Genomic DNA, 23473 nt, shown 5'->3' with positions numbered 1-23473 from the left:
CTAAAAGTTAATCCTCACCTGAGGATATGTTTATTTATTGGTTTTTACAAAAAGGAAGGGAGAGGGAGAGAGGGAGAGAAACATCGATCATTGCCTCAGGTACACACCCCGACCTGGGATAGAACCTGTAACCTAGGTATGTGCCCTGAATGGAATTAAACCCGAAACCTTTTAGTGTATGGGACCACGCTCCAACCAAGCCACCCCGCCAGGGCAAGCCAAGGATTCTTAGCAACTTCTTCAAGTGAGGTGGGGGAACAGATCCACCTGGCCTGACCTCCTCTGAGGGGAAGAGTCCCACCCACAACCCCGCCACCAACAATTCTCCCGTCACGACACAGATTTCAACGTGTGTGCACAAGCTCTTGAATTTCATAAGACTCCCTTATTTCTGTTCAGAAATTAGAACACATCTGGCAACTCTTGTGCATACCTGATCCTGAGCTAAGCATGGCCCCTCCATAGATATCCAAAGCCAGCTGAGAGTAGGCAAAGCCAAAAACAGTGATGGTCAGGCCGGTCAGCAGGGCCAGCTTGAGCAGGGACTCCAAAACCGTGGCGGCCACAGCAACATCCTCCTGGTGCCGGGGAGAGGGAAGGAAGTTGGATGAATCACGAGCTAAAGGAAAACCTCACATCTGGCCTCCCCTGTGCTGTTTCCTGGCCACTCCTTCAGTTGGTGAGGGCATCACTGCTTTCTGCAGCCGGACTTGTCTGTCAATCAGCAAAAGAAGGAAAGGACAATGTGTGTCTCCTTCGGGAGTGCAGGGGCAGCTTCATGTCAAACTCATTAGGATAAATTATGTCAAATGCTTCTTAGGAAACACTCACTGTCCCCTCTGTATTTATTCTTAAATGAGATAGCCATGTTTTACATTGCCAGCTAGCTTTGCCTTTGCCAGTGATCTTCTCCTGACAAACATCTCCAAATCCTGAGGTTCCTGTCAGTGTACTTAGGAAAATATTCATAAATCAAATGGAGAACTAGATTAGCTCATTGTGAGATACTGTGCTTAAACGGTATTTTGCAAAATGTCCTCTAAGACATGTAAGAGGCTGGCTTAGCTTGCTTTTCATTCTAAAATAATCCAAACATTTTTCAATGGTTTTAGAAAAGGGGAAGTTTAAATAACCAAATACTTCTGGATTAAAATCTCTTCTGGGGAGAAACCAAGATGGCGGCATAGGTAAACACCTCAACTGCTGCCTCGCACAACAATTTCAAAACTACAACTAAAAGACAAAACAGACACCATCCAGAACCACAGGAAAGCTGGTTGAATGGAAATTCTACAACTAGAAGGAAAGAAAAAAGCACATTGAGACTCAGAGGAGCTGCAAAAGGCTGAGGTACAGAGAGGACTGGCGGCTGAGTGTGTGCTGGCTTTCTCAAGCGGGAGGGAGACGGAAGCTCCCGACTGCGCTGAACTCCAGTTCTGGGCGAGACTCTGGGAACCCAGACTCATTCGGGGGGGAAATCTGGACTGTCAGGAAAAGAGAAAAGCACAATGAGACTCAGAGGAGCTGTGGAAGGCAGAGGTCCGGAGGTATGCGCGCGCAGAGAGGACTGACTGCTGAGTGTGCGGCTGGCTTTCTCAAGTGGGAGGGAGACAAAAGCTCCCGATTGCGCTGAACTCCAGTTCCGGGCAAGTTTCTGGGAACCCAGACTCATTTGGGGAGAAACTGGACTGTCTGGCAGCGGGCGAAACTCGAGGGCAGCTTTCTCTCAGAGGTGCTTGCAGCGATTACCAAGAAACACTGAGACCCAGGGGCCTCATAGGGCAGGGCTGATGAAAGCCAAGGCTGTCTGCTCTGCCCTGAGACTCTGCCCCATCCAAGCTGAGCACAGAGGCTTTTGCAATTTTGCAAGTCTTGTCTCATAAGGGTGTCTCCAGCACAGAAGTTCTCCCAGCATAGACACAGCTGATCCTCACAGCCAATTGGCCTGGAGGTCAATTCCTCCCAGTGATACCAACAACAATCAAGACTTAACTACAACAAGGCTGTGCACACAGTCCACAAAGGGGTGCACCAAGAGTGTCCACCTCAGGTAACTGTGGGAGGGTGAGCCACTGGGCCCTATAGGGCACCTAGCACACAAAGCTACTCTACCAACTCAGGGAAGCAACCAAAATGCGGAGACAAAGAAACAGATCACAAATGAAAGAAATGGAAGAAAGCAAATGACTGGATATAGAGTTCAAAACCACAGTTATAAGGTTTTTCAAGAATTTTCTAGAAAAGGCCAATAAATTTAGCGAGACCCTTGAGGATATGAAAAAGGACCAACTGGCCCTAACCGGTTTGGCTCAGTGGATAGAGCGTCGGCCTGCGGACTGAAGGGTCCCAGGTTCGATTCTGGTCAAGGGCATGTACCTGGGTTGCGGGCACATCCCCAGTAGGAGGTGTGCAGGAGGCAGCTGATCGATGTCTCTCTCTCATCGATGTTTCTAACTTTCTATCCCTCTCTCTTCCCCTCTGTAAAAAATCAATAAAAATATATTTTTAAAAAAAAAAACTTAAAAAAAAAAAAAAGAAAAAGGACCAACTGGAAATTAAATATACACTGACTGAATTAAAAAATATTATACAGAGACCTAACAGCAGACTAGAGGATTGCAAGAATCAAGTCAAAGATTTGAAATACAAAGAAGCAAAAAACACTCAACCGGAAAAGCAAAAAGCAAAAAGAATCCAAAAATATGAAGATAGTGTAAGGAGCCTCTGGGACAACCTCAAGCGTACCAACATCCGAATTATGGGGGTGCCAGAAGAAGAGAGAGAGCAAGATACTGAAAACCTATTTGAAGAAATAATGACCGAAAACTTCCCCCATCTGGAGAAAGAAATAGACTTACAAGTCCAGGAAGCACACAGAACCCCAAACAAAAGGAATCCAAAGAGGACCACACCAAGACACATCATAGTTAAAATGCCAAGAGCAAAAGACAAAGAGAGAATATTAAAAGCATCAAGAGAAAAACAGTTAGTTACCTACAAGGGAGCACCCATACAACTGTCAGCTGATTTCTCAACAGAAACTATGCAGGCCAGACGGGAGTGGCAAGAAATATTCAAAGTGATGAATAGCAAGAACCTATAACCAAGATTACTCTACCCAGCAAAGCTATCATTCAGAATTGAAGGGCAGATAAAGAGCTTCACAGATAAGAAAAAGCTAAAGGAGTTCATCACCACCAAACCAGTATTATATGAAATGCTGAAAGGTATTCTTTAAGAAGAGGAAGAAGAAGAAAAAGGTAAAGATAAAAATTATGAACAACAAATACATATCTATCAACAAGTAAATCTAAAACTCAAGTGAATAAAAAGTCTGATGAACAGAATAAACTGGTGAATATAATAGAATCAGGGGCATAGAAAGGGAGTGGACTGACAATTCTCGGGGGGAAAGAGGTATGGGGGCGGGAAGAGATTGGACAAAAATCATACACTTATGGATGAGGACAGTGCAGGGGAGGTAAGGGCAGAGGGTGGAGTGGGAACTGGGTGGAGGGGAGCTATGGGGGGAAAAAAGAGGAACAACTGTAATAATCTGAACAATAAAGATTTATTAATTTTTTTAAAAAAAATCTCTTCTGTATTTACCAACTGGAGTAGGTAGATTCTCATGGTCAAAATGTAGCTCTGGGCACTTCACAGTCCTTAAGAAGCTTGAACAACTGGTGTGGCGAGAGAAACCGAATGACCAGGTCCTTCCCTCCCCAGTCTCTGGGTCCCTTAGCTCACCTCTGGGTCTTACACCCAAGACTAGACCAGGGAGGGGGTCTGTGCTGCGTTGGGGACAGCCATCGAGAGTTCTGAGAGGGCTGGGTCAAGAATAAGGTCACTAAGAGGAACACAAGGTGAAAAGAAAGGGCCAGCCAGTGAGAAAGGGAGAGGCTGTGAAAGATGTGAGCACAGGGTCCTGCCTGCATGCATTCAGAGTGTGGAGAACAAGCATGTCAAACTCGTGACCCACAACGAATATTTTTGCAGCCCAGCCAACATAACGGTATGTAAGAAACATCTTCATAAAACTTTTGTAATTTAATTTTTACAATATCCTGTTTTACATAATTATTGATAACAAACTACAACGTTCGCTAATGACTAGATTACTATAATGGTGTTGCATTCATTTCCCTCATGCGCCTTATGCCCAGGTGCACCATTTCTCTCCATTAATACTAGCAACCAATATTTGAGCAGCCGATTGCCACATCATTAGTCTTGTACTGACTTGTTTGGTGTGCACAACAGGAAATATTTTACTTTCAGAGAACAAGAAAAATAGGTTTATTTGTGTTACACTTATTAATTTGTGCAGTTATTCAGTGTCTGGTAAGTTAATGTTCAAGAAAAAATATTAATTTTTATTAAAATGTTCTATTATTTTATGTTAACGATTACTCATTTATTTCAGCCCTTTGTATTCAGCATGTCTCTATCAAAATAAACCTACTTTCCTACAAAAGTTGAAACTTTTGCCAAAACCGGTTTGGCTCAGTGGATAGAGCGTCAGCCTGTGGACTGAAAGGTCCCGGGTTCGATTCCGGTCAAGGGCATGTAACTTGGTTGCGGGCACATCCCCAGTGGGAGGTGTGCAAGAGGCAACTGATCGATGTTTCTCTCTCATCGATGTTTCTGACTATCTATCCCTCTTCCTTCCTCTCTGTAAAAAATCAATAAAAATATTAAAAAAAAAAAAAACAAAAAAACAAAAGTTGAAACTTTTGTTTTTTTTGCAGCCCACATAAACTTAAACCTTGTTTATTGGCCCGTGTTAGCCTTTGAGTTTGACAGGCTTAAAGTAGAAAAATGAAATCTAGAAGAAAACTTCAGATCAGACAGAAGGGAAACAGACTGCTCCACATTTTTGTCTATTTATCTTACAATTAGAGAGAGAGTTCATTTGAGATGGTGACATAAGAACCAGGACTACCTGCTTCTGAAGTGTAGCATCCTTTTCTCTCTCCAGCACCTTCGCAAAGAATATATAAAAACTCTCCTCTATTGGCTGGAAAATTAATCTGGCCACAAGGGAACCAAGATTATTCACTATATCATATACACCTACAAAACAAAAGGAAGAAACAGCAATCCTACTGGGTTTCCTCCGAATTTTTTCAGCACTATTAACGTTTTATCTAATTCAATTTTTAAAATAAAACTTTTTGATATAACTATAGTCACATGTAGTTGTAAAAAATAATAGATCCAGGTACTCTTTGCCCAGTTTCCCTGAAGGGTGACATCTTGCAAAACTCTAGTACACTGTCACAACTAGGACACTGACATTGACAATTAAGATACAGCCCTAGTCATTTTGGCTCAGTGGATAGAGCATCAGCCTGCAGAATGAAGGGTCCTGGGTTCAATTCTGGTCAAGGGCAGGTAACTCTGCAGGCTCAATCTCCAGCCCTGGTCAGGGCATGTGCCGGAAGCAACCAATTGATGTGTCTATCTCATATCGATGTTTCTCTCTCTCTGTCTCTCTGCCTCCCTTCCACTCTCTCTAAAAATCAATGGAAAAATATCCTCGGGTGAGGATTAACAACAACAAAAGATACAGAATACTTCCTTCACCAGCACTTTTCTATAAAAGTCATTAATACCACGTGGATTTTTTCCTATTTTTATTTCCACTACTCCAAGGTTATCCTATCTAATAAAGAGGGAATATGCTAATTGACCATCACTCCATCACAAAGATGGCTGCACCCACAGCTGAAGCCAAGTTCCCATAAGGAGCCTTAATGAGCAATCAGCAGGGACCTGAGGCTACTACGCCCTCGCCCTCCCCCTCCCCCTTCCCCTCCCCCATGGGGCTTGACAGGGGACCTCAGGCTGCGCTTCCGCCCTGGAGTCAAGCTAGGGGACCTCAGGCCGCACCCCCCGCCCTGGAGTCAAGCTAGGGGACCTCAGGCCGCGCCCCCCGCCCTGGAGTCAGGCTGGGGGACCTCAGGCCACGCCCCCCGCCCCGGCGCCAGGCCAGGGGACCTGAGGCCATGCCCCCTGCCCAGCAGGGCTTGATGGGGGACCTCAAGGTGCACTTCCCAACCTGGTGCTGGACTAGGGGACCTCAGGCTGCTCCCCCCGCCCCAGTGCCAGGCTGGGGTACCTCAGGCTGCACCCCCTACCAGGTGGGGTTTGACGGGGGACATCAGGCCACATCCCCCGCCCCAGCACCGGGCCAGGGGACCTGAGGCTGCGCCCCCTGCATGGCTGGGCTTGATAGGGGACCTCAGGCCATGCCCCCACCCAGCGGGGCTTGACAGGGGACCTCAAGGTGCACCCCCAGTGCTGGGTCGGGGGAACTCGGGCTGCACCCCCTGCCCAGCAGGGCTTGATGGGGGACCTGAGGCTGCACCCCCCTGCCGGAGGGGCTTGACAGGGGACCTTAGGCCATGCCCCCCACCCAGCGGGGCTTGACAGAGGATCTCAGGCCATGTCCCCCACCTGGCGGGGCTTGATGGGGGACCTCAAGGCACGCCCCCCACCCTGGTCTGGGAGACCTCAGGCCATGCCCCCCTGTCCTGGCACCGGGCCAGAGGACCTGAGGCTATGTCCCCTGCCTGGCGGGGCTTGACATGGGTGGGACTGGCCGGGTCTGGATCTAGCCCAATGGGGGTGGGGGCAGCCAGGTCTGGGTCTCATGCGATTTTGAGGTGCATGTGGGTGGGCGGGGACTTGACTCTGGGTCCCATGGTGCGCCTCAGACTCTGACAGGAGGAAGGTTTTCATATACATTTTACTAATTTTCTTTCATCTCTGACACTTCTATTATAGAGAAAGGGCAAATAGCAATATTAAATTATTTCCTCTAATTAATCCTCTTTTAATGTACACGAATTTCGTGCACCGGGCCACTAGTATTAAATATATATATGAAAAAATTATTGAGCCCTAGGTAGCCGCACAAACATGGGGTGTATCTTTGTGACTGTGATGATGAGCTCCCTTTTCTCTTCTCTTAGCACATCCCCACCCACAAAATGAGCATCAGAGCTCTGTGGAAAGCAGGGTAAGGCGGGATCTCAAAAGAGAACCTGCCACTGTATATATTTATAAAGGCCTACAATTTTCAATCTTCAGGATTCATGTTTTTATAATCTTCCTTTTATATAATTCCTAGGTTCATTTTCATTAATCATATCAAAGTGCATAGAAAAATATTAGGAAGTATCTACTAACAGTATTCCCCTTTAATTACTACACAATTTCATCTTACCCTGATCGCCAAAATTTAACACGTTCAAAAATGTCATCACATATCGTTCCCCTGCAAATAGAAAAGCAAAATAATTAGCATTTCAATTGTACAGTATTTTCTTGCTTCCTTTTCTCTTATCATCTATCAACTTTTCCTGTTGGCAAATATCTGAAAGGAGAAAAATTAGATAATTAAAGAAACATTCCTTGTCCTAATGTAGATTTCAAATAATCTCAAAATAGTAGCAGTTTAGAAAGTGCTAGGTGATTTATTGACAGCAAATCTCCAAATCAGTTAAAAACCAAATAAAACAAAATCAATAAAACCAGTCTGATAAGTTGTTTTTAAGTACAGGGAGTTTACTAAAATATTAATAATGCAAGTAATTTTCCCAAGTTTTAAGGGAGATCAGATAATGTGAGTGTGAATTCTGTAAAATGAAAGGTCCATGGTTATGTCTACAGACTCATTAAAAGTTTCCTCTCCAGATGGAGATGGCTCCATGGAGGCTGGCAAGGCTCTGGAGCCCAGGCTCATGATTCAAATCTAAGTCTAATGCCTTCAAGGAGAAGACACGGGCACAGAGCTCTACTCCCCCGTCCCCAATTTTCATATTATCTGTGAATGGAAAGCACTGACCATTATGGCGATAAAACACTGAGGAATGCCCATAGCCCTACAGAGCAAATTCTTACCTCCTAGCAACTTGCTAAAAAAAAAAAAAAAGCAATATTAAGAGACTAGAAGCAGTCTCTCTGGCCCTTGCCTCCCTACAATCTCCCAGCCACTGCCCTGAGCAGGGACCTCCGTGGTCCTCCCAGGCACTGCCCAATGGCTGAATTCACTCCCATCTGCATCTCTGCACTACTCCAACCCATCCTCACCACAGTTTCAGTTTTTGCAAATCTAGTTCTTCAGTCAATCACTGCTTTCACACCTTTAAATGGCCTCTTAATGTTTGCAAAAAGCCCGGGCTCCTTAATTCTGCATTTGGAGCCTTTTATAAACTACCCCCAAGCTATATTTTTGGCCTCCCTTCACCAACCTCATCCCTACCTCCCACCATCAAACCATCATCCTCAGCTTCGTCCTATCAGGCTTTAGCCTCTCCAGCTGCTCTGACTCAGGCTGGGTCTTGGCACTCTCACCACCTAGGATGGCATTTCTTGCGTTCTGCCACAATGGGCCTCTCCCTCCTATACTCTGTAAGCTCCCTGAGAGCAGGAGCCATGTCTCGGTCATCTCCATGTCCCTGGTTTCCTAGAAGAGCACCAGGAAGTGAGAGGACACTCAAGAGATGTCTAGCAAATGAGCTCACGTTTCCAAGTACAGTCCTCACAGCTCTGAGTCAGTTACTAGTAACCACACAAATGTGCATCTTTGATGAGAGAATGAGCTCCTTGAGTTCGTGGCCTGCTACTCATCCATCTGTGTATTCTCAGCACCTGGCACGCGGTGTTCAGGAAATGTGGGGGCAGAAGGTAAGAGCATACACATTTTTGCTATTACAATGAATGATTTCAACTTTCTCAGAGCTGTAGTTTTGAAATAAAAAGAATCTGGGAGTCCTTGTCAAGCCACTTCCTTATTTCACAGCCCTGGAGATGGAAGCCCTGAGAAATTCCTAATGGCCCTCTGCCAGTCAGGCCAGGATGGCCCAACCGTGGAGTGAGCAAGAACTCGGTGCCACCTCCAGGCCCAGCTAGGAAGCTTGAGTGTGTGGCTAGCTTCATCTGCTGCTACCAACACATGTTTAGCCACTGCAATCCAGAGAACCAATTAGTGCCGTTGCTTGGACTGGATCCATTCCTCAATTCATTTAAACTGCTCTTAAAACTCTGGGAGGAAAAAAGTACATAAGGTGAACTAACAATAAGGTGAACTGTCACAAAACACAACTGCACTACAGATACCTTTCTTTACCAGCAAATACTTGCTGAATACCTATGTGCCAGGCCCGCAGGGTGCTGGGGAGACAGTGGTGAACAGCGCCTTCCCTGCTCTCAAGAAACTTATAGTTAAGGCACCTCCACTCAGCTCTCCGAAGGCTTCAGATCCTTATTTCCCCTAGAAGTTCTGCCAAGTTTCACTTTTGTAATGGCAATGTTACAGGCTTAGACTAGTGCATGGTGTCAGAGAGCCTCAGACACCTCCTGGTCCCACCCCTTAACTCAGATGGAAAAAGTGAGGCTTTCAGAGAGTTATTTCCCTTTGGAAGTATAATTAGTTAAAAATGAAGATAGAGGGGGAAGCCCTGGCTGGTATGGCTCAGTTGGTTGGGCGTCATCCTATGCTGCGAGGGGTTGCAGGTTTGATTCCTGGTCAAGGCATATGCTCAGGTTTTGGGCTTGATCCTCAGTAGGGGGTGTGCTGGAGACAGCAGATTGGTGTTTCTCTCTCACACTGAATTTTTTCTTTGGCTCTCCCTTCCTCTCTAAAAATCAATAAAAATATTTTTTTAAAAGACAGAGGGGGGGGGGGTGAAGGAAAATAATCTATATACTAGTATATAAAAAGCCAGCGACTGGGACGCCGTAATAACCAGAACGACCCATCACTATGATGCCCACTGCGGCCAGTGAACCTTCGATCTGGGGGTGGGGCCGGCCAGCCAACCTCTCGTGGCACCTCCCCCCAGCCAGCCCCGCCCCTCATTGCCCTCCCCTACCCCAATAGGGGGCGGGGCCGGCCGGCCAACCTCCTGCAGCCCCTCCCCTTGCCCGGCCCCACCCGCAATGGGCCCCTATCACCCTGATGGGCCTGCAGCCCCTCCCCCCAACTGGCCCCACCCCAGATCGACCCTCCCACCACCTGCAGCCCCGCCTCCCAGCCAGCCCCACCCCCAATGGGCCCCCACCACCCCTATCGCCCGCAGTCCCTCCCCCCAGAGAGCTCTGCCCCTGATCGGCTCCCCCACTCCGATCAGGGGCAGGGCTGACCAGCCAACCACCCATGGCCCATCCCCCAGGCTGCTGGCCCCCTGAACGGCCCATCACCCACAGTCTCTCCCCACGGCCAGCCCCACCAACCAATTGCCCCTGGCCCCTCCCCCAGCCAGCCCGGCCCTGATTGGCCAGATCAGGGCGGGCCCCGGTCAACCTCCTGCCATCTCCTCCTGCCCCAATTGGGGCCAGGCCTCCAGCGGACCCCACCATGCATGAATTCCTGCACGGGGCCTCTAGTAAGATAATAATAATGATGGTTGTAGAGCACTAGAATTATTGGAAACTTTTTATTTTCCCAAATTTTTATAATGGAGTTATATTATTTTTATAATTAAAAGACAATTTTTGAAAAGATTTAAAAACATGTCAGTGTTAGGTATATAGGATTATAGACATATGAAACTTACAGAGAGAGAGAAACTACTACTTTCAGCAGCTTACAGTTACCTCAGATCTCATTCTTTGAACTGAAGCTGGGTATAAATAAACCAATATACATACACAGAAAAATAAGATGTATGTTTAGCTCCTTGGTGGCCCTCTGCATCGAGAGCTCTGTCACTGTTACCGTGGAAAGCCTTAGAAAGGTGGAAGGCTGACCAAACTATTACAAAGGTAAATCTTACTGTTTAAGAAAATAAAATGATGAAAACCTGGTTGTTTACAAAGTTCAAAAAAAAAGTGTATAAAAAGGAATAGGATAATGGGTCTACAGATTTTTCTATAATTGATATAATCCTTTTATAATACATTTATTTAAGTGACATAACATGGGGTTTTGGAGATAGACTTGGATTCAAAATTAAGTTATTTCTCATTACTAAAAGACCCCGAAGAAGTTACATAACCTCATTGACCCTCAGTTTCTTCATCCATAATAAACAAGTAAGTAAAGTATCAAGCTAAGTAGATGCTAGTTTCCCTCTCCTTACATGAAAAGCCCTGTTTCTGAGGTTCCTCTGCCCAAGGCTGTGGACAGCAGGTGGTCGGGATGGGATCTCCTTGCTTATACTATGGCTTCCTAACTGCTCAGGATAACATTTTACTTACCTTCTGTCAAAATCTGTTTCAAGAAAGACTGTTTGAAAAAACTCCAAGTCAATTTAGCCTCTTTCCAATTTACAAAAGCCTAAAAGAGAAAACAAACAAACAAACAAAAATATCCCAGGCACTGCAACTCTAAGAGTACATTAATGCTACAGGAGAGGCAAATTCATTTTGGTCCCTAAATTCCAACTTAGATAGTCCCCACTGCTTTTTCATTTAATGCTAAGCACACAGAAACATCCAACAAATATTGGCAGAGAATTTACATTCCTACACAGGAAGACAAAATCTCTAGGTAGAACAGTCCCGCTGCCGACACATAACTGTCAGGGGCCCGCCCAGGTTTCGTGCACAAAGGCCAGGCACACTCCACCTCTCCAGAAGGTCAGCTTTACTAGTAGCTACAGAAGTTAACGCAAGGGCAAGCTTGGAACCTGTCCCAGTCACATGGCCCCTCCTCTTGGCCCAAAGCCCAACTGTATAGAGCAACACTACCCAGCAGAAATATAATGCAGGCCACATACACAATTTTAAGTTTTCTAGCAGCCATAGTGAACAGTAAAAAGAAACAGGTTAATTTTATATATAATAAATTAATTTAAATATATTTAACCCAAAATATCATTTCATCATGTAAAAAAATAATAGAGGCATTTCATATTATTTTTTGTACTAAGTTTGAAATCCAGTGGGTATTTTGCACTTACAGCTCACCTCAATTCCAAATGCTCCATAGCCACACGTGTTTACCACTTAGCACAGGGCAAGTCAGGAGTACCCCTTGAAAAAGGAGTCATTTCCAGTCCTCCAATCTCCTCACCCCTTGGTTTCAGCCTTTCTTCCAGGCACTAAAAGGGCAGGCCTGACCCTCCCAAATACACTTCCTTCATGGCACCACTGGACCTGGAGCAGATGCCAGGGGCAGCTCTAGTTCAGGAGTAAATCTTCCCCAGTGAGAATGAAACTGGGTCTCTCCTTTCCCCAGAACAAAGAGCGCCAGACTCCCTACCACCACCAGGGGGCACTGTGGGCCACGTCATGTTTGGGGCTATAGAAGCCTTGGGCAGGACACCTCTCTCACATTCCCCATGCTACGTGATCCTCTGGGAGGCTCTCCCCAGCACTACCTGTGCTCTTTACAGGAAACAAACAGTTACAGCTGGCCCACGAGGCTCTTCTGAAGCCTACTTGCTGGTAGATTGTGAATGGGAAGATGACTGAGTTATTTAAAAAATTTCTTTAGGAGAGTGAAATCATGACTCTATATGATACCTCGTACTTTACCATTTCTTTCTCCCAATGCCTTCAATTTAAACAGACCCATGCCCCGGCGAGTGGCTCAGTTCAGGGTACTTGAAGGAGGCAACCAATTGATGTTTCTCCCACATCGATGTTTCTCTCCCTCTCTCTTCCTTCCTCTCTCTCTCTAAAAAAAAAATCAATGAGAACATGTCCTTGGATGAGGATTAAAAAAATAATACAAATAAATAAATTAACCCATGATTCGGAAGAAATGGCTACACTGCTTACTATGTCCAAAATGCTCATTAAGAACAAAGAGGCAGGAAGTCTGATTAGGTTTCTTCTCAGAGGTGTCTGCTAAGCAATAGAAAAGAAGTGCATTCTTTGGGCTTTTAGCATTCTGTTCAGAATGGATTCGTCAGTTGGGACGGTCAAAAGAGGCCTATTTCACAAGAGGTAGGTTGGTACTGCTGAGCTGGTCCACAGGCTGTGAATTTCCCTGCAGCCTCCTAACCAACAAGCCATTCCACTGCCTCACTGCACTGATGGAGAAACTGAAGCATGGATGGTGAAACGTGATGGGCAGTACCTCCAGGGAAGGTCTGAGACCAGAACTCTGGGGCTCACTCTGCTTTAATCTGAGTCACTCACCTCTGCCCACCCATGTGTCAAGGCCCAGATCAAAAGCAGCTTCCTCCATGAAGCGTTCCTCAGTGCTCCCAGATGGAATTTATCAGTTCTTCTCTGTGCCTCTATTTTGTTAACACCAGACGAACACACACACACACACACACACACACACACACACACACACACACTGTCTGCCTTGCAGTGCAGTTAGCCGAGTACACATCTTAACTCCCCACCACAATGCAAGTTCTGAAGGCAGGAACCCTACTCAGGGCACCTCGTACAGTGATTAACACAGAATACTGCTAGATACATGCTTGCTGTGTTAAATTCCTCAGCTTTACTTAAATATTAGCAGACCTCCCGTATTAAATCACTCAGAAGTGTGGAGAATATAAAAGATATATATGGGCAGTCATTATTTGAGGATCATAATTTAAGACTTAGTAAGTACCTTTAAAAAGATGGAGTTCTATAAGAATTGGAAAGAAATTTCCCAATGTGGTCAAATTGAGTTTGACAAGTTTCATAGGAGGGAGCCCCCAAGTGCAGAAAGCTGCTCTGGAGAGTCAAGTTAGGCATATTGCCAGTGGTAATGTCATCCACTGAATTAAAATTTCATCTTCTTTCTCATCTCTTTAAAAAAAACACCACAAACTTGAATACTGAATCCTTTTACCTGGAACTTCCAGATCTTTTAAGTAAATAAATATCTAATTGGAGCAGTAAGCCATTTCTTTTGCAAAACTACATAGCGTAGAGGTTAACACACAGACTAAAGTTAGTCCACAGACAGAAGTTAGAGAGAAGTGGGTCCAAAACCAGTTGTGTGATTTTGGGTTAGTCACTTAACTTCTCTGAACCTGTTTTCTCATCTGTAAAATGGAAGCAATAGAATGTATTTCATAGGGCACTATGAGGATTAAAGAAAACCATGTAAAGTGCTTAGCACCGTGCCAGGCACATGCAGTCAATGGCACTTATTATATATCTGGCTCTTTGCCAAAGTTCAAATACTTTCACAGAACTCTTTAAGTCTTCAGAGGGGCCTCACAGTTCATGCAGCCCAACAACCTCACCTTTAACATGAGGATTCAAGGTCTGCAGAGTCCTGCAGGCTTCACCTCTGCAGGTACTGCCTCCCAAATGCACAGGGAGCCTCTGAGGCCCAGCAATCACCTCCCTATATGTCTGTATCCCGGCCAGCAGCCAGCACGGGGCTGTGCTGTTTGTCAGCAGGAACAGAGCCACGCTGTATGACAGGTACACACAACCTTCTCGTGGCCAAGGCTCTGTCCCAGCAGTACGAGCATGGGTACTATAGGGACAGACTGCAGATAACACTGCTGAGCTCTCACACCAGTGCCACCATGTTTGCCTTGCGAGGACGTTTCAGTGGAGCTAGTTCTGCTCTCAGGGCAGCCGTGTGATGGTGATGATGGTATCAGCTGTCACTATGGTCACCCAGCTGGGCCAGGCCAGGTTAAACACCTTACATGCCCCATCTCATCCGACTCCCACAACCACGTTAGGAAGGATGGACTTTTATCGCCATTTGACAGATAAGGAAATGAAACTTGGAGTTCTGAGCCCATCACAGGGTTAGTTACACACTTGACAGACTCCTCTCATTATCCTCTCCTGTCTGTATTACTGGTCCAAATGCTCCTTTCCAAATACTGCCAGGAGCAGAGGCCGGCCCAGTGGTTCAGCTGGCCAGGCCGGGACAGGTGGGCCCCCAGGAGCGTCAGGGAGGGACTTTCCTGCATGCTCGGTCCTGCTGAGGCAGGTGGCAGAAGCTCCAGATGAGAGGAGCCATCTCGAGTGCTAAGCTCTATGCCTACAGATGAGGTACTGTGGTATCCCCAAATTATCACGTTGATTTAGATTAAAGGTAAAGATCTAGTAGATCAGAATGGAGAACTCTTATCTAGCAAATCAGAACATATCTGGCTTTGTTACATAAATGTGGCTTTTCTTGAAAAGTTGTAGAGCAAGAGTCTGTAAGTTCTGAGACTAAAGTCCCAAATATTTTACAGCTTTTTAAAGTAGCCCAGCTGGTGTGGCTCAGTGGTTGAGCATTGACCTATGAACCAAAAGGTCACAGTTCGATTCCCGTCAGGGCACATGCGCTGGTTTGGGCTGATCCTGCAGGAGGCAGCTGATCAACGATTCTCTCTCATCATTGATGTTTCTATCTCTCTCCCCCTTCTTCTTTGAAGTCAATAAAAATATATAAAAAAAATAATAAAGTAATCACAAAAGAGGAGAAGGAGTTGAGTAGGAAAAGATTATGCTTGGCTCCCACACATTAGCATCCTCAGAGGATTAAATGGTAAAGTGGATCACCTGAGAGAGGCCTGACACTAGCTGGGGGACTATGCAGGGGTTGTCCCTGCTTTGTCAGCACTCTGGAATGTCTGTGCCAGAGGCCAATTCTGGGGAAAACCAAGGGACAGCAGAACAGAGAGTGGAACATGGTGGTTATAGCTTGTGGTCTGCTGGGATCCAAGCCACTCCAGGCTACTGTCCTCACTCTGACCTTCACCTTGGGCAGGTATTTAGTCACTAAGCCTCAGTTCCTCAACCATAAAATATAAACAACAGTGTCAGCCTCACAGAGTTATTACACATAAAGGCATGTAGAGTACTCGGCATAGGACCTAGCACATGGTTTCTCAACTGGGGACAATTTTTGTCTCCGAGGGGACATTTGGCAGTGTCTGGGGACATCTGGCAGTGTCTGTGGTTGTTATAACTGGGGGGTGGTAGCTACTAGCATCTAGTGGGTAAAAACTGAGAATGTGCCCGGCCAGTGCTTGAGTGTCAATCTATGAATCAGGAGGTTACTGTTCCATTCCTAGTCAGGGCACATGCCTGGGTTGCTGGCTCAATTCCCAGTTGGGCGGGTGGGCGGGGGGGGGGGGGGGGGGGCGGGGAGAATGCAGGAGGCAGCCAATTGATGATTCTCTCTCATTATTGATGTTTCTATCTCTCTCTCCCTCTCCGTTCCTCTCTGAAATCAATAATAAATGAATAAAATTAAAAATAAATCAAGAATGCCGTTCAGCATCCCACAATGCAGATGATAGCTCCTAAACAAAGAATTATCCAGCCCAAAATGTCAATACTGCCAAGATTTAGAATCCCTGGCTGAGCACACAGCAAGCACTCAAAAGATATGAGCTATTAAATTATCTTTACTATTCTAATAATAATAAACAATTAAGTTATAGTTTCTATCCCTCAAGGATAACCAGCATCTGTGATTAAAATGATGAGACAAAAATACATTACTTACTCTACTTCTCAGAATACTGGGTAGCAGATCTGTCATTCTGGAGACAGGAAGAGTTTGTTGCTTGGTTGGTTTTGGGAAACCCAGTAACGTTTTGAAATAAGTAACATAGCAGAGCACCAGAACTGTAGTATAGAAAAGCTGGGGGGAAAGAAAATAATGGGTTTAAATTGCACTGTTTAATATAGGCCTAATTAAGATATGCCTATAAATTTGACCTCAAAGGTCAATCAAGAAACAGAACAGTCTTAATTAACTCCACCTTCTGGTCTATCCACTGAGACCCAGCAGCAGCGGCATCACCAGGGAAAGTATTCCATGCACTTCACTTGACTGGGCAAGCAGAACACAACTTCCAGACATCCACTAGTGCCAACTGCCACACCAATGTCAGATACATTCTCGAAGGGTTTGCATTTGGCCAAAAAGCAGCTCTCCCGCCTGACAGCACACGGTGAGGATCCATGTGTCCTATCTGGGCACATCCAGGGACCTACCATCATCTAGGACTGGGGAATTTCCATAGTCCCCGGAAACCTGTGACGTTATGATTACAAGGCAGAACTGAGCTGCTGGGTCTCCTCTCTCTGCCCAGTGAATGGGCAGGGCAAGCGCTACTGTAATTTTGCTACTGTTATGAATCGTAATGTAAACATCTGTGTTTTCCAATGGTCTTAGGCGACCCTGCTAGCAGTTCTCAACCTGTGGGTTGCGACCCACAGGTTGAGAACCGCTGCTGTAGAGCCTAAGAACATCGGAAAACACAGATGTTTACATTACGATTCATAACAGTAGCAAAATTACAGTTATGAAGTAGCAATGAAAATAATTTTATGGTTGGGGGTCACCACAACATGAGGAACTGTATTAAAGGGCCACAGCATTAGAAAGGTTGAGAACCACTGTGCTAGAGGATGCAGGGGAAAGGGGATGATGATAAGAGAGCCCACACACCTGGGACGAAGGATGGCTTTTGGCCAGGAGCAGCAGCAGCCCACCATCCACTACCTTTTTTGTTTGTTTTTTTCCAGTTTTATTGAGAAATAATGGACATACATCACTGTATAAGTTGAAGTCTTACAGTATGATGGTTTGATTTACACATATTGTGAAATGATTACCACAATAGGTCCAGCTAGCATCCACCTTTTCATATAGACACAATAAAAAGAAAAGGAAAAAATTTTCTTCTTGTGATGGGAACTCACAGAATTTACTCTCTTAATAACTTTCCTATATATCATACAGCAGTGTTCACTACAGTGATCATGTTGGACATTACACACCTAGTTCCTATTTATCTGATAACTGGAAGTTTGTACCCTTTGACCACCTTCTTCCAATTCCCCCCATCCTTCTTCTTTCATGCTGCAAGGCAGCCTAAGACACAGCAGCACTGCTGTGCGCCACACCCCCCGCTGCCAACATCCTGTGATAAGTACCCTTTTTCCAGCTCCCTTCCCCGCCTCGCTTCACCTTCCCACTGAGCAAGCCTGGGGAAAACAATAACAACCTGTGGCATGTCTTCGTGCAGCGTATCCTAACTACATGATCCCTCCCCTTTATTTCTATTGAGGAAAATTACATAACTTAACACTTTTAACCATTTTAAAGCATACAATTCAGTGGCTTTTAGTACATTCACAGTGTTGTATAACCACCATCACTATCTAACTCCAAAAGGAAATTCTTTACCCATTAAGCAGTCGCTCTCCATTTCCCCCAGCCCCTGGCAACCACTAATCTGCTTTACCTCTGGACTTGCCTATTCTGGGTATTATATATGAATGGAATCGTACAATAGGTGGCCTTCTGTGTCTGGCTTCTTTCGCTTAGGATAATGTTTTCAAAGTTCATCGTGTTTTATTTTTATGGCTGGACAATATTTTATTGTATGGATACACCACATTTTGCTTACCCATTCATCAGTTGGGCATTTTGGGTGCTTCCACCTTACAGCTATTGGGAATAGTGTTGCTATGAACATCCATGTATTAGTTGTTTGTACACCTGTTTTTAATTCTTTGGGGTATAAACCTAGAAGTGGAACTGATGGGTCTTTTGGTAGTTCTACATTTAACTTTTTAAAAATATATATTTTTATTGATTTCAGACCAGAAGGGAGAGGGTAATAGAGATAGAAACATCAATTATGAGAAAGAGTCATTGATCAGCTGTCTCCTGCATAACCCACACTAGGGATTGAGCCCCCCAACCCGGGCATGTGTCCTGACCAGGAATCAAACATGCCTCCTGGTTCATAGGTCGACATTCAACCACTGAGCCGTGCAGGCCAAGCTACATTTAACTTTTTGAGGAATTGCCAAACTGCTTTACACAACGGCTGCACCATTTTACTTTACCACCAGCAACTTACGGGGATTCCAATTTCTTCATATCCTCACCAACACTTGCTATTTTCTGTATTCTCTTGATAACAGCCATCATAATGGATATAAAGTGATATCTCATTGTGGTTTTGATTTACATTTGCCTAATGACTAACGATGTACATTTTCTCATGGGCTTTTTGGCCATTTATTTGTCTATCTTCTTTGGTGAAATGTCTACTCAAGTCCTTTACCACTTTTGGTGGTTTATTTGTTGTTGAGCTATAAGAATTCTTTATATATTCCAAAGTAACCCTATTATTTGACATTTGATGCCATGGGGTGAGGGGTTATTTGAGGAGGAACCTGGAAGTGGGTTGGACGGAATCCCAGGGTGCTGGTGTGGCTTGCCTGCTGATATGAGGAGCTATTGGTTCTTAGATTTCTGACACATAAATTGACAGAGAATGTACCAGTGAAGAACTCTCAGAAGTCTCTGAAAAGGAAGCAAATAAATTCAGAACTGGCCTTGCTGACTATGACCTACATATGACTCATCCTGGGAGGCTAATTCTGATCATCAGAATGCCTTTCCCAAGAAGAGGCAACCAATAACTGGGTGTCTATGTGGCCCTCCTGTCCTATTAGGGAGAGTGTATCAAAAAGTATGAGGGCCCAGCTGATGTACCTCAGTGTTGAGCGTCGACTCATGAACCAAGAAGTCACCCATTCAATTTCCGGTCAGGACACATGCCCAGGTTATGGGCTCGATCCCCAGTGGTGGGGCATGCTGAAGGGTCTCTCTTTCATCTATGTTTCTATCTCTCTCTAAAAGTAAAAAACATATTTTTTTTACATAAATTAAAATTTTAAAAAAGTATGATGAATGCTGAGATTATAGTTCTGGAGCTAATAAAACAAGGCAAAAATAATCATAAATATCTTGTCTAAAATATGCAATTGTTTGCGAACTGCTTTTAGGTAGCAATTCTCATTCTTTTTTAATTTTACTTTATCTTATAATTCTTTATTGTTCAAAGTATTATATATGTCCCCTTTTTTCCCCCATTGACCCCCTCTAGCCCGCCCCCCTCCCGCCCCACCCCAGGCCTTCAGCACCCTATTAATAGTCTGTGTCCCGCCGAAACCGGTTTGGCTCAGTGGATAGAGCATCAGCCTGCGGACTGAAAGGTCCCGGGTTCGATTCCGGTCAAGGGCATGTACCTTGGTTGCGAGCACAACCCCAGTAGGAGGTGTGCAGGAGGCAGCTGATCGATGTTTCTCTCTCATCGATGTTTCTAACTCTCTATCCCTCTCCTTTCCTCTCTGTAAAAAATCAATAAAATATATTAAAAAAAAAATAGTCTGTGTCCCATGGGTTATGAATCTATGCATACAAGGTTTTTTGTTGCTTACTTCCCTGCCACCCTCCCTCCCCCCAATTCTCATTCTTATTCTATTAATTTTAAATCTAGCTCTTCTATGTTGCACAAAAATATTTATAGTTTTGTCTAGAACATGGAAAAGGTTTTTACATAAATCATTACTAAAAATTTTAACTTATCTTCCTATACATTAAGAAAAAATTACAAACTGCTTTGCACTATAAGATGTTCTAGTAACTATCTGATCTTAGGTTTCATTTTTAAATTGGCACTTGTACTCTCTTATATTTTACTAGAACTAGAAATATGAACTAGAACTAGGAAAGACAAAATGGAAATGAAACCCAAACTACCAAAACTGAAAATGAACCTACTAAGACTTGGGTTCATGCCCTCTGAATTACGTGAGTTTTTTTAAAAAATATGTTTTTATTGATTTTTTTTTTTTAGAGAGAGAGGAAGGGAGAGGGAGAGACAGAAACATCAATGAGAGAGAAACATCAACATCGATTGGCTACCTCCTCACACCTGGGTAATGTGTCCTGACTGGGAATCAAACCCGTGACCCTTTGGTGCATGGGACAACACTCTAACCAACTGAGCCACATGGCCAGGGTGGAGATTTTAATCTAAGTTTAAAACAAAATGTGGCTCAGTTGGTTGGAGTGTTATCCAGTGTACCAGAAGGTTGCAGGTTTTATTCCAATCCATGCATCTCTCTCACATTGATGCTTCTCTCTCTCTCTCTCTCTCTCTCTCCCTCCCTCCCTCCCTCCCTCCCTCCCTCCCCCCCCCCTTCCCCTGCCTTCCTCCCCTCTCTAAAAGTTAACCTAAAAAAACCCCCACAAAACAGGATTGGCAGAGTTTCCTCCTAGTATGAAAACTATTGATTGAAATCCAGGCAACGTAACACGCATGCAATTTGATTCCCACCTCATCCCCATACAGCTGTTTTTATCCTCTGTAAGACAGTCAGACAATCAGAGATCAGTTAGATTTGGGCTTGCTGACAGAATGTCTACAGGAGATTTTATGTTCGACAATGAGGCCTCGTGGGTCAGTGCATGGCACAGAGAAACATGGCAGCAGAGGAGCAGTGTCAAGACCATCAGAGCTTCTAGCCTTCCTCACATGCATAAATATTCAAATTAAGCCACGTAGTAATGGGAACAAGAAGAAAAACTCAGATGGAAAAACAGGTATACAAAAGTGAAAGGCTATAACTATTACCTGGGCCAAAGAGAAAATGTACAGTCCCCAGTGAGGCAACCACAGCACGAGAAAAGCTGTCAATACACTCTTGAGGATTACCGACAGGCTCTCAGCAATCACCTGCAAACATGTGGTAAAGAGTGTTACTTAAAACATTATTTAAAACTATTTTAAAAGATGCAAAGAAATGACAAACAGAAAATTTGGGCCAGCAGTTGTCCTGGCAGTGGGGCTGAGGCATGTGGCTGGACATAATTTTGGTAATGTCCTACTTGCACTGGGTGGCAGGTTCAGGGATCTCCAGTATGTTATCATGCTTTAAGATTTACATGTATGTTATAGACATTCTTTTGTACATATCAAGTTATATATTTTAAAAGATAAAGAGAAAAGTTAATATTATTATACAACTAAAAATATAATTAACTGAAAAACCTTTAGAGTCCTCTTAAATTCTTATCTAAACCAATACCTTCCCTATTAATAAACCTGTTTTTTCATTAATAGCATAGTAGAAGTAAACTTTAGCTCAGCCTACCTGCCAAATTTCAAGTGAATGAACTAAATTTATATTACCTTTCGAGATGCAAGTCTGAAAAATATCATTCTCTACTATAAAGGTATTTTTTTTAAAAAACATTCTTTCCTATTCTTTGTATTTCCCATTCACAGCAGAAGGCATACTGACCTTGAGCTTGACAAACATATGTGCTTGTGCCAAGACCCAGAAGGGCTCTCCCAGAAGTTCCACCACAGCTGAGAGACCAAACACCACCACTCCAGTTCCATAGTGGGGGACGACATTAGGATCAGGCACTTCAAGCAACCGTAACCAGACCCAGCCCAGGAACAAGGACCAAAACACACCCAGAGGGACTCTAAAAATGGGGGGAAATGTTTTTTAATATGCTAAGCATAAAAATATATTTTACAATAGTGATACTGTCCTGGTTGGTGTTCTCAGTGGTTAGAGCATCGGCCCAAGCACCAAAGGGTCTCAGGTTTGATTGCAGGTCAAGGGCACATACCTGGATTGCAGGTTCAATCCCCGACCCGTCAGGGCGCATGAAGAAGGCAACCAATTGGTGTTTCTCTCTCTTTCCTCCCTCCCTTCCACTCAATCAATGGAAAAAAAATATCCTCAGGTGAGGATTTACAAACAAACAAACAAAAATAGTAGCACTGAACAGAAAAGAAATATAGTTATAAGCATAAAAATAGCTAATTCTTATTAAGACACTTCTTATTATGATTCACCCCCTTTGTCTCACTGATACCTCACAGTGATCCTGTCATTATCGCTCTCTTTTTAAAAAAATATATTTTATTGATTTTTTTTACAGAGAGGAAGGGAGAGGAATAGAGAGTTAGAAACATTGATAGATGAGAGAGAAACATCGATCAGCTGCCTCCTGCACACCCCCTACTGGGGATGTGCCTGCAACCAAGGTACATGCCCTTGACCGGAATCGAACCTGGGACCCTTCAGTCTGCAGGCCGACGCTCTGTCCACTGAGCCAAAACAGTTAGGGCCTGTCATTATTTTTCTTAAATAATGAGACAACTAAGGTGGACAGCCACTGGTAATTTGGCCAAAGTTATGAACAGCTAGTGAAGGGCAGAAGCAGGGCCCAATTCTGATCTATCTAATGCCAGGCTACACTCCTATCCATTGTGTTACACTGACTCAAAAAGCAAAATTCCCCCAAAGTGTGTGCCTGTTGTTTCTACCTAGAATGGCTGAAAGACAGTATACGGCTGGTACTTACACCGAAATGACCACTAGTGCAGTGCACAGTATCCCTTCCGTGGGTACCACAGAGCACTTACATATGACTGGGTAGTTAGGTCATTCTGCTAATAAAATGAAAACCCACCAGCCCTTATGATAGTCATTTCCATGAGGCAACAGGAGTTATGCAAGAGCAGCATTGGGAAACAACCTCAACCACCAGCCCTCCCTGCAGGGATTTAACTGCAGAAAAGCTATTACCATTGTTAGCTAATGTACTTGATCTTCAAGAATAGTCTAAAAGGCTCAGAACTGGAATCAACATAACAAAATTGAAGAAAGATACAATGAAACTCCTAAAAGGCTTTCAAAAAATACTAAGACTAAGTGGTTGTTAAAAGCTCAGAAAATACCACAGGAGGAAAAGATTAGGAAT

General features: G+C 44.3%; 1 protein-coding gene across 3 annotated transcripts in view; it reads right to left on the bottom strand.

Annotated features, from left to right (window-relative positions):
• The window catches only part of RFT1 (RFT1 glycolipid translocator homolog), a 38524-nt gene that overhangs the window by 5643 nt on the left and 9408 nt on the right, over window positions 1–23473 (bottom strand). Inside the window, exons 4-10 of one of the 3 annotated variants that reach the window (XM_080672534.1) lie at window positions 21994–22183; window positions 21324–21425; window positions 16382–16519; window positions 11212–11290; window positions 7235–7285; window positions 4946–5076; window positions 434–578 (exon numbers count right to left, since the gene is read on the bottom strand). In XM_080672534.1, coding sequence (XP_080528660.1) covers window positions 434–578; window positions 4946–5076; window positions 7235–7285; window positions 11212–11290; window positions 16382–16519; window positions 21324–21425; window positions 21994–22183 — 836 coding nt within the window. The remainder of the gene's footprint in view (window positions 1–433; window positions 579–4945; window positions 5077–7234; window positions 7286–11211; window positions 11291–16381; window positions 16520–21323; window positions 21426–21993; window positions 22184–23473) is intronic. The other 2 variants (XM_080672536.1, XM_080672535.1) reach the window with 2 other exon arrangements.

This window comes from Plecotus auritus, assembly GCF_963455305.1.
Source record: "Plecotus auritus genome assembly, chromosome: 6".
Taxonomy (NCBI): domain Eukaryota; kingdom Metazoa; phylum Chordata; class Mammalia; order Chiroptera; family Vespertilionidae; genus Plecotus; species Plecotus auritus.
This window is presented reverse-complemented; position numbering and strand designations above follow the sequence as displayed.